Raw genomic sequence first — 14,315 nt, 5'->3', positions numbered from 1 at the left:
AGATTTTCATTCTTTGTTTAATACCAGTGGTATCATCGGTAGTAATGATCCTTTTGCCCTTGCAAGGTGGACTGGGAAGTCTGGAGGGTGGCCAACTGTGTCTGAAGGTCTGTGAATTCTTCCTCCATGGATGAACGCTGCTTTTCCAATTCAGCCACTCTAGATTCTAATTTTTAATGGGCAATCTTTGAGGAAGACAACGACTCCTTTAACTGTGTGATCTCCTACTGAAATTTGGTCACCTCTGTGACATGCTGGCTTTGCAAAGTTGCCAGAGTTGCTGCATGTTGGCTACGTACTGTTGTCATTAATGCTTCCCATTCCTGCTTGTGACTGTGGAGGCAATCCTCAAGGGCAGCCCGCTGAATGTTCCAAGCGATGTCATTCTCGTGAATAGCTGAGTCCCTCTCTTTCTGCCACCTTTCATCCTATTGCCGAAGTGTCACCTCTGTGGCACGCTGCTGGGCTGCTTGAGCTCTCTCAAATTCTAACTTCAAATGTTGCTGTTGGGAGAGGAGCTTATGAGCAGAACCTGTGGAATTGAAGATCGATGTCCCCAACTGCATGAAAGTGTCATCCATGATACGTTGAGCAAGATGTAAGGACCTCTTCATCCAGGCGTACCTATCGCTATAATTCATCGTGTCAGCCAAATTAATCACGTCCCCCAATTCCTCGAACATGTCAGGGAGAGCTCCCTCTTCCTCCGTAGACAGGTTGCCTATACATGCCAATTGATCTAAGTGTACAAAACATGTCGAGGCCTTCGAGGTCTTCTTGTTCTGTGCAAGGCATTTTTGCAAAGGAATGGTGAAGATTTGATTCAGATCCTCCTCTTCCCCACATACTCGTGAGCATTTCCTGTGAAGAACAGATAGTATTTTGCTGTAATCTTCATTCTGTTTTTCCACAAGGGAAACATTTGAAAGCGGTGGGCCTGATGAAGTAGCTATGTAAGCTGTGAACATATCATTCAAATGAAGGGGTCGGCAATTCATAGACTTGGGAAAACTCCCTCCCTCAAATACCTCCTCTAATGCTAAAGTGGCTGATGGAGGAGCTCCTAGGGAGGGGCTCCCACTCTAGTCTCTGCTCCTGTCTCTGCCCTGTGGTGGTCGTGGTGGGGAGGCCGAAATGTGAAGTATGCCCTGAGAAGACAGCCCTTGAGAAAGCCCGTGGGAGTCAAGGCCCAGAGTAAGATTCAGGTCGAACACATTGTCAGAGGTCACCTGAACTCTGTGGTGATGACTACATTGGTGAAAGTGGTGGCCGGTGGACGTCCAAATGTGTATTGCGTTTATTCAGTCTTATGAGTTTGCAACAGACACATTTGGATTCTTGAATTCCCATCATATGTTCACTCCTAGTCTCGTATCCACATATCTCTGTCTTCCCACACTCCCCTTTTTGCCACCTCACACTGACTCTCTCACATTCCAATTCTTCTTGTTGACGTGTAAACCTCATCACCAGGGACATGAGTGCAAGAAGGTTCTCGAGGAAAACAGTAGAGAGGCACTCTTAGCGAGGTATTTGTTCACTCACTTCTACTCTGCCTCGGGACACTTCTTCATCACCAAGGCGATCCATTCTGCCCTAGACTCCATTCTCTCTGTCACTCCCTACAATTTCGACTCAAGCCTATGGGTTAAGTGCACTTATGTGATGGTGTTCTATGCTTGAAAGCCTTGCGAAGGCTTAGTGAATTGGGGCTGCGTGCTCAGTTGCAGGGAAGGTCTCCCAGATGCAACTTGTAATCATTTCACTGTGAAATATCAAGAAATACCCAAAGGGGCACCACGGTGTTTGAGGCCAATCGGGTGCACTTATCTATGTTTGTTGAGCAGGGGCATTCTAGCCTCCATCCCTTTTTCAGTGGTTTTGTTTGTGAACAAATGGGTAAATGCCAAATGGTAATCATGCAATGGTTAATGGTTGTGATATATGCTTTGTGAGCTGTAAATAAGTGCTGGAGTGATTAAAGGTTTAGTTCCACTACACTCTGAGTGATTAGAGGCCGGTTTCAGGGCACTCCCAGTAACCATGGTTAGAACCCTTGCATTATGTGCACCAAAGATCACTTCGAATCTTGGCTTGAAAGGACGACTGGCCATCCACCTTTATTCTATCTTTCAAGCCTTCTTTGATTTCTTCTAACTCCTTCTTGAGTTGCTGCCATGCAGATGATCCATCCTCTCTTGGGATTTGGGTAGTCGTAGTCGTTGATGAGGCAAAACTTAGCTGTGACCATTCCATCTTGACAGATTCTTTTAGGAAGTCTTGAAGTGAGGCATGTTTAGGGAGTTTATCAACCAGCCTTATAGCAATGGTAGGGGGTAATGCTTTCAAAAACCACCCCTTCATGACAGCATCATTAGGTGGCACAGTTATCTTTGCCGCCAAGACCCTCATCCTTGTGTACATCTCAAAGATGCTTTCTCTAGGCTTCATGGTATCAGTGGATAACTCTTGGACAATCATGTGTTCGAATTTTTCCAACTTGAAAGTGCGTAAGAATTCCTCCCTTAGGTCTGTCCATGTCTCGAAGTGGTCAGGGGGAAATTGATTGTACCATACATCCGCAGCATCCTCCAATGACGAGGGGAAGATGTGAAGGAATGCATGCTCATTCTCCACACCTTCAGCTTTACATGCTATGAGGAATTTCCTCACATGAGCTTCCGCATCCTCATGGAGGTGGCCTTTGAACTTTTGAGTATTCACGTGGACCTTGTTGAGTAGCTCGAGAAGTCTAGCTCTGTTTGCAGGACTGAGAATGGCCATCCCCACCCAAGAGGCTAAACCAGATGCAAGAGTTGGAGGGAGCCCCGATGGGGCCGTAATGAGTGCGGGTGCTCTAGAGGAGGAGACCACACCGACAACACCTCCTGTGGAGGACCACAATGGGGAAGTCACTACTAATGTAGCCATAGAGGAAGTGTACATAGATGGTAGTGCATACGCGGAGGGTCTCGGTGTTGTAGAGGGAAAGGGTGAGAACATAGAAGATGTGGGGGTTAAAGAGGACGGGAGAGCATTTGGGAAAGAGAGGGACGGAGTTGAAGTCATGGATGAGTAGGCAGTAGGGAAGGAAGGAGGTGGTGGAAAAGGTAGCACCGGTGTGGATGGAAAGGGAGATGAAACCATTATGGTAGGTAAAGGCATGGCCGGAGCAAAAGTACCCCCGAGTGGGATAGATGTACAAGAAAGATTAGCTAGGAGCTCAGAGCTATGCATAACAGATGAGATAGCAGCTTTTCCAGTAGAGGTTGAGGCGGGAGCAGATGGAGTCACCACTGTGGCAGAAGAGGTGGTTGATGAAGACATCATTGCAAGAGGAGGAGAGGGGCTGGCTTGACCTTGATGAGTCCCTGAGGAGCCCTCGTCCTTCGTACCTTCTTCTTTCACCTGTTCTCCGCTTTGCGCTTCTTCTTCTCTGGAGTCCGAATCTGACCACCAGGGATCCTGTTGATCCAAGTCAATGAGAGTGTCGATGAAGTTACTTGCTCTGGCTATTGTTCAAGGGGATCACTTTGTGCTCGAGTTGAGGACTTCGCAAACTTACGTTGCACGTAATGCTTCTTGTACCGAGTTTGGTCTGCTGGAAGTCTTTTCTCCACTCTCCTCAAGTACCTCCTAGTTCTCTCACTAGCTCCTTCAAATGTTTCAGAACTACTCGGCCTAAGACCTCTCTCTAGGACCCTAGATCACCACTTCACTTGTGCTACTCAACACCAGCAATGTCCCAACGTGATCGTCATAAACTGTCTGAGGGGAGGGGTTCTTATCCTTCTGGAGGCCAAAGGCCGCTGGTGTGAGAAGCATGAGTGTTGCAATGCTCTATTACAATGGATTGCGCAGAGTGCACTCGTGGTGTGCAAGTGTCATATGTTGTACTGCAGTGAACAACCACATACGAGTGCACTATGCTAAATGACAATCACATGAGAACTCCACAACATAAGCAGAAGAAGAAAACCTCGTCATACACTAGTGAACAATCCCCATATCGGAAAGAGACAAGAAAAATGAGAAAGTGACCAAGATGGCCAAAGTACATATCACTGGACCAATGTCTACAGGTCACAAGTCGCAAGTCACAAGAACACACAGGTCTATCCCCATAGTAGATAGAGGGTACACACAAGTCTCTCCACACTCTCTCCTTGGCGAGCTCGTAACTCCAGCCTCTACCTCTCCTCACACTCTCCTTTCTCCCGCTCCAGTACCGAACTCTGAATGCTCAATCCTGAATGTCCCCCCCCCTCTCCACCTTCGCCTTTATCCTCATCCCCCGCTTTTGAGGGCCCCTTTCTTGGCCGAGAATCTCCCCCTTTCTTCCCATTGGTCATCCTCTTATCTCAGCTGTTGAGAATAATCGTTGGGCCGCTGGCTCTCTTGATGGCTATGGCGACTTCCTGACTTCTTGACTCGCCAAGCTCTTCTAGTCAGGATGGTGTAAATTCTCCATGTGCAGCTGGATCACCGCACCACTGAACCACTGAACCATTGTGTAACTGTAAATACTCCCGACTGCTCCATGTGCTAAGCTCACTCTCCATGTGCGTAGCTCTCGATGAGATTGCCTTGGGCATGATACTCCTAGTTGACCTGTGGTTGACATGTGTCGATGCATGGTTGCATCAGATAGTACTCTTGGATGAACCCGTGTGGTCAACTCCTCGTGTTGTGTGGCTGACCTGTGTTGACACATGGTCAACATGTGGTCTCCACCTTCGCCTTCATCCTCATCCCCCGCCTTGGAGGGTCCCTTTCTTCATTGAGAATCTCCCCTTTCTTCCCATTGGTCATCCTCTTATCTCCTTAGCTATTGAGGATAGCCATTGGGCCGCTGGCTCTCTTGATGGCTACGACGACTTCCTGACTTTCTGACTCGCCAACCTCTTCTGGTCAAGATGGTGTCAATTCTCCATTTGTAGCTGGATCACTGCACCACTGAACCATTGAACCAGTGTGTAACTGTAAATAATCATGTCTGCTCCATGTGCTAAGCTCACTCTCCATGTGCGCAGCTCTCGATGAGATCGCCTTGGGCATGATACTCCTAGTTGACTTGTGGTTGACATGTGTTGACGCATGGTTGTCTCGGATAGTACTCTTGGATGAACCCGTGTGGTCAGCTCCATGTGTCGTGTGGTTGTCCTATGTTGACACATGGTCAACATGTGGTCAACACCTGTCATCATGTGGTCAACGCCTGTCGACATGTGGTCAACGCCTGTCGCCATGTGGTCAGGGGTGTTTCTATTGTAACAAGGGTATGGCGAGGCTAAGCGGAGGACTAACAGAGGGTCTAGCGAGGCTAAGTGGAGGGCTAACGGGGGTTTTGGAGTCTATTAAGGTCTTCAGAAGACCAAAAAGAGCTAACGGAGGGTCTAGAGAAAGAAAGAAATTCTATTAAGTCTTGAAAAGACCAAAAAGATTCTGAGACTAAAAGAAACTGATACAATGAAACTGATGGGTGGAGCCACTAAATGGGCATCAACACCTAGGATAAATACAAAATCCATAATCCATAACCCTGCGCATGATGGGGTCAATATATAGAAGGGAAAAACTCTTTGAGTGGAATCCAATGAGAGTGTCAATCCTAGGAGAGGGACATCGGTGTATAAAGTTGCAAAAACCCTATGATAGGGCGTTGGTATCTGTCGGCGTCTAGAACTCGCTAAAGTCTCCTAGCTGTAGCTTTGCCGCAGCGGCAAACAAGTGCCACGGTCACTTCTGTGGGTCATGCATCGGGTCTTGTAATCAGGGAAGCTAGGTCCCCCAAGTGTGATCTATGCCTCAGACAGATCTGATGTGTCTCTCGGGCCCCCACCATGACCATCATCTCTGTGAGTCCGGCTTGACAATATTGTCTGGCTGAAAAAGGTGATCACGCTCTAGGCGAGGTCTAGCAGTGTGTCATGATCTCCCCTACGTACTCTAAGCAAATGCTCCATGTGTCGTATGTCTCATGAATGAAAAGTTGCCAAACACCTGTAGTCTGGGTAAGACAGGAGACTGGGTATTGCTCCAAAGCAGCAGTCTCTGAAATGAAGGTGGTATCGACCTCTAATCTCGTAATATACCAGGCACTTGAAAGTGAAATGCTCCTATGTCTCAATATCTCAGGGTACAAATGCGGCCCTCTTTGGTTATGAAGGAAGTTTATTAAAGTCTTTGGAAGACCGATGGGTCTATGAGACTATGAGAAACCTAATACAAAGCTATATGAAAGGGTGGAGCTACTAAACGAGCATGAACACCAATACTAAATGTTAAATGCTACATAGTCAGAATAACATCAATGCTCACATTATGTGAACATCAATATGGCCATCTCCATCATCAGTACCATCATATGTCATCAGATTTGGGACTCCCAGACATCTGGTGGATCTACTCATGGGAGGGGCCGAATAGTAGGTGGCAAAAGAGTAAATTGAGCAAGATACGAGGATGACTGAGGCAGTGGTGAGGTGACTCTAGTCGGAGCAGCAGGGAGGGATGGCTGACTAAGAGGGAGAGGTGAGAAACAAAAAAAGAAAGGAATTTTATTAAAGTCTTTGGAAGACCGATGGGTCTATAAGACTGTGAGAAACCTGATACAAGCAAACTGAAAGGGTGGGGCTACTAGCAGAGCATCAACAACCATGCAAAAAGAAAAATGCTAAATGGGCTACATAGTCATATCAGAATAATCTTCTACATCATCACTATCATCCTCATCATCAGGTCATCTATCATCAGGATACAAAGTGAAGTATGCTCCAGTGTCACCTCTATCTCCCCTTGTCAAGGGTGAGGGAGCGGGAGCATGAAATCAGAGATAGAATTCTGCCGGTTGTCTTTGGGTGCGGTTCTACATCATCACTATCATCCTCATCATCAGGTCATCTATCATCAGGATACAAAGTGAAATATGCTCCAGTGTCACCTCTATCTCCCCTTGTCAAGGGTGAGGGAGCGGGAGCATGAAATCAGAGATAGAATTCTGCCGGTTGTCTTTGGGTGCGGTCCTACGTTGTCTCCTTATAGTAACCCCTTTCGGTCACGCACCAACTCTAAACAAGGAGAGGAAGGATGAGGAGTAGAGTGGGCCTGAGTGTGTCACTTGCCTTTGGTGACAACTCCGTACTATCAGGGGAAGAGGTCGGCATCGAACCCTCGATCGTAGACGCTGCTGATGTAGACTCTGCTGATATTTCTGAGGTAGGACACCCCCCCCCCCGCAAAAAAAAAAAACCCCACGAGGCGGCTGTAGGGTAGGAGTAGAAGCAGGGGTAGGTCTAGCGAGGGTGGTAAAGGTAGGATTAGAGGGGTGGGAGTAGGCTATAGGGGGGCAGGGGTAGGTTGTAGGGAGGTGAGGTAGGCTAGGTTGGAGAGGGCTGAACAGCTAGAGAGAAAGATAGAAAGAAAGAAAGTTTATTAAATTCTTTGAAAGACCAAAGGATCTATGAGATTGAAGAAAACCAGATACAAGGGGTGGGGTGACAAAGCAGGCATCCACACCCAAGGCTGACAGCCACAAAATAAAGGCAGTTGTAGAATCCAAGTTGCCGTTGAAATCAGGATGTGACAAAAAATTTGCAAACTAGGCCGAGACAATCCATTGGCCAAGCCTAAGAACTTAGTCATTATCATGCGAATCACGATGATAGATTCTGTCATAGCATGATATTAGCTGAAGAGCTTTAGCAAACTCTGGAGACTCCTTCTCGGACCTATTTGTGAACAAATATACAACCATGACAGCAGCATGATGACGATAAAGAAAATGTGGTTGCAAAAGAACATGCACGGGGTGCTAGATTCTAGGAGATGGGGAATGGATATAGAAATTTTACAATACATCTGCCAATGACTCCTTTCTTTTGAAATCATTCAATTATTTGAGAAAATGAAACAATCCTTCAACGACACTATGGCCATCCTCATTGCCGAGGTAGTAAGTGTTGTAACCAGGTTCTTGACATTCTTGAGCACACACTAATGAAATGTGTCTGGAAATTTTACGTGAAAAAATTTCTGCATCTAAAGAAGACCAGCTTGATGACATTTCATGTAGAGTTTCAGAGTCGTATAATTGGCTCATCCTTTCCCCTGACAATCTGATTTCATACATGTATCATCCTGATAAATCTTTAGTTCATATCTGCACCCTCACCAATATCAGCATTGATGAATACAGCACGTAAAGGCCAAGGCCATTGTGGCACAGAGCATTTATTTTCCTTAGGCAATGAACTTTGGTAGCATTCCACAAAAATAGCCTCAAGGATAAGAACTAATTTTGATACAGCCAGGGAAAACATCTACACTTTTAAATTTTGTCTACAGATGCGAGCCAATGGGAAGTAGCTTGTGAACAATTTGTATCATCTGTCGTCAAAGGATGAAGATGAAAGTTGAGGGCAAAGATGTCTTTGCAAAAACAATGGCATTCAACAATACCTGAAAGACAGGCCCAGTATGGCCCACGTAAGTCTGGAGGTACTGCTCATTGTAGGATCTACTGCACTTGTGAATGCGACCATCTTCTGTTCCTACAAGATATATGCTGAATTTGCAAGTAAAAGAATAAATCAGTACATGACCAACAAAAAACAAATCATTTCCTACTTTTGTTCAACATAGTCTATGTGATATTTTGTCTTTACCTCAAATCACGTGGAGAGAAGTCAAAACACATTCCTGCAGCACGACGTGAAATAAACGGCTGCGGTTGGGCACCCTTGCTATTGCTTGCCACCCGTTTTAATGTCATTAAATTCACATACTCCAGCTCCTATGTAAAACCAGAATTTTGTTTTCTTCAATGCAGAAATCTCAAGTAGCATCAGTTTGGACTTCTACAGAATCTCATTTGAATCATACCCAATGACACAATAAGGACAAAATTTCCATTAAAAATATGCACTGCTATGCCAACACAAGCATAACATGAAAGAATATTAGAGGGATTTCCTGACAACCTTTTTCAGGAACCACTGTGTAACATTTCCATCCGTTGAGATAGAAACAATAGATTCTCCATGCTCAGAACTAGAATCGATCCACTGTATTTTCCAGACAGGATCATTATGTTTGCCTGTGGAAAGACCGCTCTGCACCATGGGCTCTTGATTTTTGGGGCTTCTCACATCATAAATAGCAACGTTTCCACTGTAGAAACCAACTGCACAAGAGTTTTAAACCTAGAACTTTTCAGTATTCACTCAAACTAAATCATTCAAAATATGAAGATGCCATAGCCAAGCTTCTAATTGATCAGTTAGTACTCATTTTCCAAGAAACAAAATGAGGAAAAGAAGAATTTCGACAACTGCATGTATAGAAACTTCCCGGTAGCCTCAATAATAATGCATTGGTTTGGCATCAATTTAGCCTTACAGGTTTGGATCTATTCCCTAAACTGTGTAGAAACCAGATGCAGTCTCTCAATACTTGTACATAAAAAAGAAGGGACAATTTTTAAAGTAAGTGGGTACAAAAAGTCCCATCTAATATTTTTTCAGAGTAGGCACAATGGTCCAGAAGCACTCCATTTTTTTCCATGTGGCATAAGGTAAGCATGGTATATTCATCTAAAACATTGTCTCTGAGCCAGATCTTCCAGTAAAATCCCAACATAACTAGTGTTCTTAATGACTATGTAAAGTAGAGGTATACAAGCTTTGTTTTGGAGTATATAGCAGCATCACAGAGTCCAGGATTTCAAACTATTTGGTAACTGGATACATTTTTATTAACCATCATCTTTATGGTACAGCCATTGAAATGGTTAGCAAAATCTGGATACATTAATCATCTACCAGCATAAAGGTTCACGCCAATCTTACCTGCAAGTAAATTAGCATTTGACATGGAGAAATCTAGAGCTGTGACACCAGATATTGTAGATATTGTTGCATGAGGATAGCAGGGATTTTTCAAGGACCAGAATCCAATAAGACCATCCTTTTGAGAACCAAACTCAAATTCACCATAGCCTACTGTTAATAAGTCTTTGCTTACCTGCAAATTGGTATAGCAATTCTGTTTAATCACACTCCTTCGATTAAAACGTGAATGATTCTTTATGAGTACCATGTTTCAACATTGATCCTATCTGAGAAAATGGTCAAAGAGCACGTACTTTGTTCCAGACTAAGCAGCTGATATTTCGACTCTCTGTGATGTCACAACAAAAGTTCCACAGCAACTCAATCTGTTTCTCTGATCCTGTCCTTCCTAACGTATGAACTGAAGTAGAAGACTCAGACAATTTTCTCTCTGGGCAATCACCTAAGCAATCCTCTGATATTGCTGCATGGTCTTCCATGCAGTCTGGTTCTCTGGGCCTGAAATCACGGTAAAACAAAAGCTGGTACAGGGGGAAGGGAATGAGTATGGGTGAGAACGACTTCTAAATAACAACCTCAGACAAAAAATTTGACAAATGCTTCAAAACTTTCCCAGTAGAAACAAAGAGAATCCGGCACATCCTCCTCAGGGAGGAAGTACAGCTTCTCAGCGGAGACATATCTTAGCAGAAGCAAGCAACTCGCTTTGCCAGGACAGCATTATGCTATAGTTTGTCCATAGGCACAGCTATGGACAGTGAGATATTCTAATGTTTTGACATGCTCAGTAAGGGTGAGACTCATAAACAGTACAATCGTTATCACTTCAATCATTTTCAGCAGTCTATACTATTTGATGGTTACACATATAAATTCAATAAGCATATTTTCTACATCGGTATCATTGAAAGACTTTGTAAGTACAAGCTTTTTTTGGTAAAATCCAGTGTATTTATAATCTCATAAATTTAAAAGATGGGAAGTCTCCCACACACTAACATTAGACTCCAAAAGAGAGCCCAATGGAAGAACTCAAAAACAGGTAGAGAACACTTCAAGGCTAGAAGCATCCAAGTCCCTTGCAGCAAGACTGTCATGTAAGGATTGTCCATAGTACCAAAAGCGAGTCCAGTGAAAGAAAAGGAGGAATGGAGACATCTGAGATGAGAGGCATCCAAACATCCAGAAGAGTTTCCCAAATCTGATAGAGGAGAACCGAAGCCGCAGCAAATGAGAAACATGAGTGATCAAGATGCGAGAGTGTGGGCAAGACCATAATAGGTGAGGAACTGTCTCGCAGTGATGAGAGCAACGGGGGCAGGAAGGGGAAGCAATGCGGCGTGCTGCCAATTTCACCCCAATGGAAAAGGCTCCCACTATACATCTCCAAAAGAAAAGCCTCTGTTTCAATGGCAATTTGGCTTTCCAGATTTTCATGAGTCGTGATTGCCACCAAGATAAAGGCCTATCCAAATTCCAAAGAGTGTTGGCATGCTTGTCAATCCATGGCGGTGGAAGAAGAAATCTGTAGACCTTCGAGGAGGTCAGATTGTGCATTGAGAGCGTATGGGTAGTAGGAGGTAAAGAAGTCAAATTCTAGTCCATTAATCTGTCCTGTGCAGTCCTGTGCAAACAGTGGAGGAACCGGAACAAATGGCTGCAACATAGTTGAAAGTATTCTCCAAATGGACCTATGATGCAGACCCAAGGAGAATGTCCTGCAAGCTTGTGGAAATGAAAGCTCAACCTTGTTGATCCACAACATCACCAACAAATCTTATGCCCAATTTCATGAGATTGTATGCTTTAATAGGTGCCTGTAAAGCGAGAGGCAATTCAAACACCTTGCTCCAATGGATGCTTTCCAAGCGAAAAGAATTACCATGATGAGAGGAAGCACCTGTCCATTTTGCATATGAGAGAATTCTCTTCCAATCATGAATAAAAGCAGTAGAAACAGGGCAACCAGGAATTTTCCCCTGAAAGGTAGTCATAACTACTTCCCAGTGATTTGTAACCCAATGCCCATATGCATGGGAGGCCATGTTTCCACACATAGCTGCTAACATAATAGCCCATGGTTGTTTTTGCTGAAAAAAATCAGCAATCATAGTGCTCTTTCTTGCCAACATATGAACTTGGAGATTGAGAATATTCAGCCCCCCATGAGTCTTGGGTGAACAAATAGACTGCATAGGTAGTAGTCGCAAAGCCTTTTTATGAGATTTGCTTTTCCAAAATATCTCCATAGCCTGGGACATATAGGAAGCCAAATGCTTGAAAGACCAAGGAAGAAGAGGCAAATAAAATTGCACATATGCCATAATGATGGATTGTACTATCCGAAGTCGAACATGTAGAGGCCAAGTGGACAAATGCCAGTATTCTAGCTTCTTGTTGATCTTTTGAAGCACCCATTTGAGCTGTTGTTGCGGGGTAATATTCCAGCCAATGGGGTAGCCTAGATGCCTGACAATAGTATGGGAAGTATAAGCAATGGATTAAGTGTTCAAGCAGACACTCATAGTCGTATACCAGACAGCCAAGTGTGTCATTCTTAACTTTGTAAGGGTTAACATTTACCGATAGTCTTGTACATGCATAGCAATAGACTCTAACCCAGAGAAACCTGTGAGTCTGCGAAACAGTGTGACCTTCTATGGTTTGTCATACCCATGGCATCTCACACCACCACTACTTATCATCTGATGTATCTCCCCTAGACTGTCCCATGCACCACTACTACATTTACCGATAGTCTTGTACATGCGTAGCAATAGACTCTAACCCAGAGAAACCTGTGAGTCTGCAAAACAGTGTAGCCTTCTACTGTTTGTCATACCCATGGCATCTCACACCACCACTACTTATCATCTAATGTACCTCCCCTAGACTGTCCCATGCACATGGCAACAAAGAAATCCTAGATCTCTCCTATTCAAGGACTCCCCTTCCTAGAGTTCCAATACCTCTTCCCATAGTCCCATCCCTCAGGCCATCTCTGGAGTGTTCACCTAGCCAACCCATGTCCCAAGACCCAGAAGACCTTCTCCTCGACCAGGATTTAGACATGCAGGTATGTGGTCTTACTGTCCTCCATTACCTGCACACTTAGATTCGAAATGTACCTTGCCCAGCTTACCAAAGGCATTAAACGGTAACTCATTTGTAGATAATAATGCTGAAGGTACCACTTCAATCAATTCGCCACCCTACCAGATATTGATTTCAAGTTGCATAGGGGAGGCTTTCTCTCTCTCCCGCTCAATGAGACAGGCCCCTCTTTTTTTTGTGTTTCAAAAACATCAGGCAATTCTCTTTGTTCTCAAGAGCCCAGCCTAGTAGGGATTTCTTGAAAAAAAAAAAATCAGGTTGAAGGTGGAATTGAAGAATCCTCCTTGGTTTACTGAAGTTGTCGAAATTGCATGTGCCAAGTAGTGGAAATTGCACGTGAAGCTATTGAAATTGCATGTGCATAAGTTGGGTTTGATCAATGCGTCCAACTTACAAGGCAAGTGGTCTTATGCATCAAATCTTGTAAAGCATGTGTCTATGTTGCCTTATACACCAAGCAATGGATTTCTTTCTGATGTATCACTTCCACCACAGGCTAGTAACGTCAATGATGCAATTGGATACAATGTAATGAAATCAGAGGAGACCAATGATATGATGAGATGTGACAAATAACTTTTGGCAACACCAATGATAGGTGTTGCAAAGTCTTTTTATAAAAGGTAGTGAAGGAGTGCTTGATGACACTTTGGGCTCTCAGATCATAGATGAGGAATTGTATTTAGCAAAGGCCAATGAAGTGGAGCCAGAGATACTCGAAGGGGTTAATGAAGAAGTAGCAGTGAGCTCTTATGTGTATAAGGCATAATTAGAAGAGGATCCAGGACCTCTTGTAGAAGAACCAAGCATGCTCGTTGAAAATGAGGTAGATTTCTATGCTGAAGAAGAGGAGAAGTAGGTGATTTATATTTCCAACCTAAAAGAAGATCGTTTGAGCATGACAGATGCTCAGCATGATGGAGAGGTAGATGCTTCAGATGCATTTAAATTCCCACACAAGCTGAAGGTAGACAAGAGGATGGTGGGCATGAGCCATATCAACCCCATATTGATGAAGAGGTAGTGCTAGTTTAATTAAGGTGTGAGGAAGATGATGATAATGAAGATCAGGGGAATAAGCCTGTTGTGGCAATTCCAATACAAGAGCAAGGGGTGGAAGTTTCTCGTAGGGATCAGCCTCTTGATGCTATGGATGTACTGCAAGTGCAAGCCTGTGAGAGTTGAATGCCTTTGCTAGAAATATACCTTTCCAGATCATGTGCAATGAAGGAATCTTAGATGACTAGGTTAAGTTAGCACGTGACGTTTTGCCACATGACTCAATGCATGACGCATCTTATGGAGAGTTCCTGAATAGAGACGTGTATGCACAAACCATTGACAATCTAG

General features: G+C 44.2%; 1 protein-coding gene across 1 annotated transcript in view; it reads right to left on the bottom strand.

The window, feature by feature from the left end:
• The window catches only part of LOC147884710 (uncharacterized), a 123,993-nt gene that overhangs the window by 46,830 nt on the left and 62,848 nt on the right, over nt 1–14,315 (bottom strand). The window contains exons 9-13 of the mRNA XM_087397871.1: nt 10,145–10,372; nt 9,849–10,023; nt 8,982–9,184; nt 8,667–8,794; nt 8,461–8,566 (exon numbers count right to left, since the gene is read on the bottom strand). Coding sequence (XP_087253997.1) covers nt 8,461–8,566; nt 8,667–8,794; nt 8,982–9,184; nt 9,849–10,023; nt 10,145–10,372 — 840 coding nt within the window. The remainder of the gene's footprint in view (nt 1–8,460; nt 8,567–8,666; nt 8,795–8,981; nt 9,185–9,848; nt 10,024–10,144; nt 10,373–14,315) is intronic.

This window comes from Dipteris shenzhenensis, chromosome 26 (genome assembly GCF_047967505.1).
Source record: "Dipteris shenzhenensis isolate YYH24624 ecotype China chromosome 26, Dip_SZ_1.0, whole genome shotgun sequence".
NCBI classification, from domain to species: domain Eukaryota; kingdom Viridiplantae; phylum Streptophyta; class Polypodiopsida; order Gleicheniales; family Dipteridaceae; genus Dipteris; species Dipteris shenzhenensis.
The sequence above is the reverse complement of the archived record's forward strand: the minus strand, read 5'-3'. Positions and strand labels throughout refer to the sequence as shown.